Source organism: Saprolegnia diclina (genome assembly GCF_000281045.1).
Source record: "Saprolegnia diclina VS20 unplaced genomic scaffold supercont1.53, whole genome shotgun sequence".
NCBI classification, from domain to species: domain Eukaryota; phylum Oomycota; class Saprolegniomycetes; order Saprolegniales; family Saprolegniaceae; genus Saprolegnia; species Saprolegnia diclina.
In genome coordinates, this window is record NW_008246120.1 from 95861 (window position 1) to 99090 (window position 3230).

At 57.5% G+C, this 3230-nt stretch overlaps 2 protein-coding genes across 2 annotated transcripts in view; both read left to right on the forward strand.

Moving 5' to 3' along the window:
* Positions 1-46: 46 nt before the first annotated feature.
* On the forward strand, positions 47-849 carry SDRG_12841 (ribonuclease HII; the record flags this gene model as incomplete). Its single annotated transcript, XM_008618923.1, has 5 exons — positions 47-111; positions 171-336; positions 376-540; positions 584-666; positions 712-849. The coding sequence occupies 5 exons, from the start codon at positions 47-49 to the stop codon at positions 788-790; spliced, it is 558 nt and encodes a 185-aa protein (XP_008617145.1). The 3' UTR covers positions 791-849.
* A 654-nt stretch (positions 850-1503) lies between these two features.
* The window catches only part of SDRG_12842 (NEK protein kinase), a 2674-nt gene continuing 947 nt past the window's right edge, over positions 1504-3230 (forward strand). The window contains exons 1-8 of the mRNA XM_008618924.1: positions 1504-1731; positions 1782-1901; positions 1954-2129; positions 2177-2381; positions 2432-2713; positions 2764-2832; positions 2877-2942; positions 2992-3201. Of these exons, the coding sequence (XP_008617146.1) occupies positions 1528-1731; positions 1782-1901; positions 1954-2129; positions 2177-2381; positions 2432-2713; positions 2764-2832; positions 2877-2942; positions 2992-3201 (1332 nt within the window). The 5' untranslated portion in view covers positions 1504-1527. The remainder of the gene's footprint in view (positions 1732-1781; positions 1902-1953; positions 2130-2176; positions 2382-2431; positions 2714-2763; positions 2833-2876; positions 2943-2991; positions 3202-3230) is intronic.

The following is a 3230-nucleotide window of genomic DNA, read 5'->3' on the forward strand; positions in this document are numbered from 1 at the left end:
ACGTTCAAGCATGGCACGCTCAGCAAAGACTTTGAGACGCGACTGTATGCCAAGGGCTTCAAGTGCGTCGTGGGTGTGGACGAAGCGGGGCGTGGTCCGCTTGCTGGCCCCGTGGTCGCGGCGGCCTGTTATGTCCCATTGGATGTTGTCATCGAAGGTATCCACGACAGCAAGAAGCTCGATGAGAAGCAGCGAGAATGGCTCTTTGCCCAAATCACGTCCAACCCTGCTATCAAATACGCAGTCCACGTACGTTGCCTTCCTGCTAAAGAGCACCTCGTGATTTGCAAGCAGATCAATCCACCGGCGCGCATCGACGACATCAACATTCTCCAGGTAAACAGACCCAATGCGATAGCGACAACACCATTCTAGGCGACGCTCGAGTCCATGCGCAAGAGCGTCGAGGACCTCCCGATGCCGGTCGACTATGCGCTCATCGACGGCAACCGCATGCCGACGCTCGACGTCGACGGCGAGACCGTCGTCAAAGGGGATGGGCGCGTCTACTCGATCGCAGCTGCCTCCGTCATTGCCAAGGTAGACTCGTCAATCTACGGCAGCCGCCGTTGACAATTGCTAGGTCACGCGAGACCGCCTTATGGTCGCCTACGACAAGGAGTACCCCGAGTATGGTCTCGGCCAGCACAAGGGCTATGGCACCAAGTACGAAACGCAACTAGAAGATAGACGGCACTCATGTATGGATAGAGCACACATGCTCGCAATTCACAAGCACGGCGCGACCCCGATTCACCGCATGACGTTTGCACCACTCAATCAACTCTAACCCATCACACTACTGGTACAACGAAAGTCATTTTAGTAAAATTGTCATTTGTCTTTGCATGTACGCTTGAATGATACAGCGCCGGACGAGGTAGCATCATCGGCGGTCCGCACCGCGTACTGTGTGCCGACGACGAAGCGTGCGCAAGTGCTCGCTGGCTTGACCCATGTCGCTGGCGGCTTTCCCAGCCTTCCAATATTATTAAAGCGATATTACTTGACAACGCTATGCAATAAAAAGCATTTGGTGAAATGATTTGACTGGCCAAATATCGTGTCATTTTGGCCAATCCCGGGTCGTGCGATGCGAGCCAACGCGCTCGATGGGCCGCTCGGACGCCAAACCAACGTTTCTCATGAACTCGCTCCAACTCGGCTTGTTGATAGACGATACTCTGGAGAGCTCAAAATGCTACGTCCCGTCGGCGTTGGAGCTGTGGAGCGCGAGCTATCGACTCGGCCATTAATTGTGGCGCATACCATATATAATCACAAAACGCCACATGTTGCCACAAATAGTCGCCCAACCACGCCAAAGCACGCGATCGACCATCGTCGCCACGATCGCATGCGTACGACCGTCACGTCTAGTCCGCTCAATGTATACAGGGCTAGAAAAGGACGCGAGGCACGTACCTTGTTGCTCGCTCAAGCCCACGCTGGTTCGACGACAAACATTGGGTTGCAGTTATCCGGACTGTGCAAAGCGTCGCAGCGGATCGGGAAAGATCGGGTTGCATGGAGGCGCTTAGCGATGCGCAGGTCGCGCTCTTCGCGTCCGGTGGCGCGCTCGCCGACTACGCGATCCTCAAGCCCATCGGGAAGGGCAAGTTCTCGGTCGTCTACCGCGCCAAGCGCATGGCCGACGACGTGCTCGTCGCGCTCAAGAAGATTGCGATCGACGTCATGGACAAACGCGCGCGCGAGAAGACGCTCAAGGAGGTCGTACTGGCTCTACGTGTACAGCAACGGCATACCACTGCGCTGTCTAGGTCCGGCTCGTGCAGTCGGTGCACCATCCCAACATCATCCAGTATCTCGATGCGTTCATCGCTGGGAACGAGCTCTGCATCGCCTTCGAGTGGGCCGAAGCGGGCGACCTCAAGCGACAGGTCATCCACTTGACTCGTTAGAATAGCGGTTGACAGACCATCGTCCGAATAGATTCGCAAGGCGAACGAGAAGGACACGCGCTTAGACGAGCGACTCGTGTGGAAGTACTTTGCACAAATCGCGGCCGCAATCGACCACATGCACACACACCGCATCATGCACCGGGATATCAAGCCCGCCAACATCTTTCTCATGTCGTCGGGCCAGGTTAAAGTCGGCGATCTCGGGTTCACGCGCCGTTGCTACATCCCTCTGTACTGTCGATGGTGCGTAGGCTTGGCCGCCACTTGAGTGAGAACACGATGGAGGCCCACTCCAAGGTGGGCACGCCGCTGTACATGTCGCCCGAGGTGCTGCGTGGCGACGGCTACGACTGGAAGTGCGACGTCTGGTCGCTCGGCTGCATCTTGTACGAACTCGCCATGCTTCGGTCGCCATTCAAATCCGAGGGACTCAACCTCTACGGTCTTTTTCAAAAGGTAGCCTTTTTGAGTACACAAGCAACGGTCGATCGCCGCGACGTGCGTAGGTCAACAAGGGCGAGTACGACCCTGTCTCGGATATCTACAGCGACGCACTCCGGTCCCTCGTGACGCAGATGCTGTCATTGAACGCCAACGACCGCCCGACAATGGCCGCGATCTGCGCCGTGAGCAGCGCGTGTCACGAGTCCCGCGCGGCGCCCAAGGTCCACCCGCGCCCCGCGAGCGTCGACAACCAAAAAGAACCGGCGTCGAGTTCACTAAGCCGGCAGTCGACACCCAACAACAACACGTCGGCCGAAACGACCCCCGAGAGTAGCCCGCGCACAGTAGTAGCGTCCCGTACGCATGGCATGATCACAGAGGACATATGCTGTAGGACGAGACGGCCATGACCATGTACCTCATGGACGCCGTGTACGAGAAGCTCATGCTGCTGCGATGCAACGTACGTACGCATTCTCCTTACATCGACAACGACAAAAGACATAGCTGCAAAGTCTCCAAGTGCCCCTTACACGCATCTACTTTGCGCAAGCCAGTCGTCCCCCGCAACAGGTACACTATCAACTGGATACTAGTTTGTGACTGATACAGCGAGACTTAGTGGACGCATGCCCTGCGGCTATTGCAGTGGCTCTTTGCGAAGCTCGAGATGCCACTGGACGTGGCGCTCGACGACCCGTTAGAACCGCCGCTGCGACAAGCGACCGCAGTGCTCATCGCTGCAGGCACCCTCGGGTGCGACGCTGCCGCGACGCTCTCGCCGTCGTCGATGCTTGCGGGCCACGGACTTGCGCTCTGCACCGTCCTCGACGTTCTCTGCACCAAGGCGCTGCGACCTCT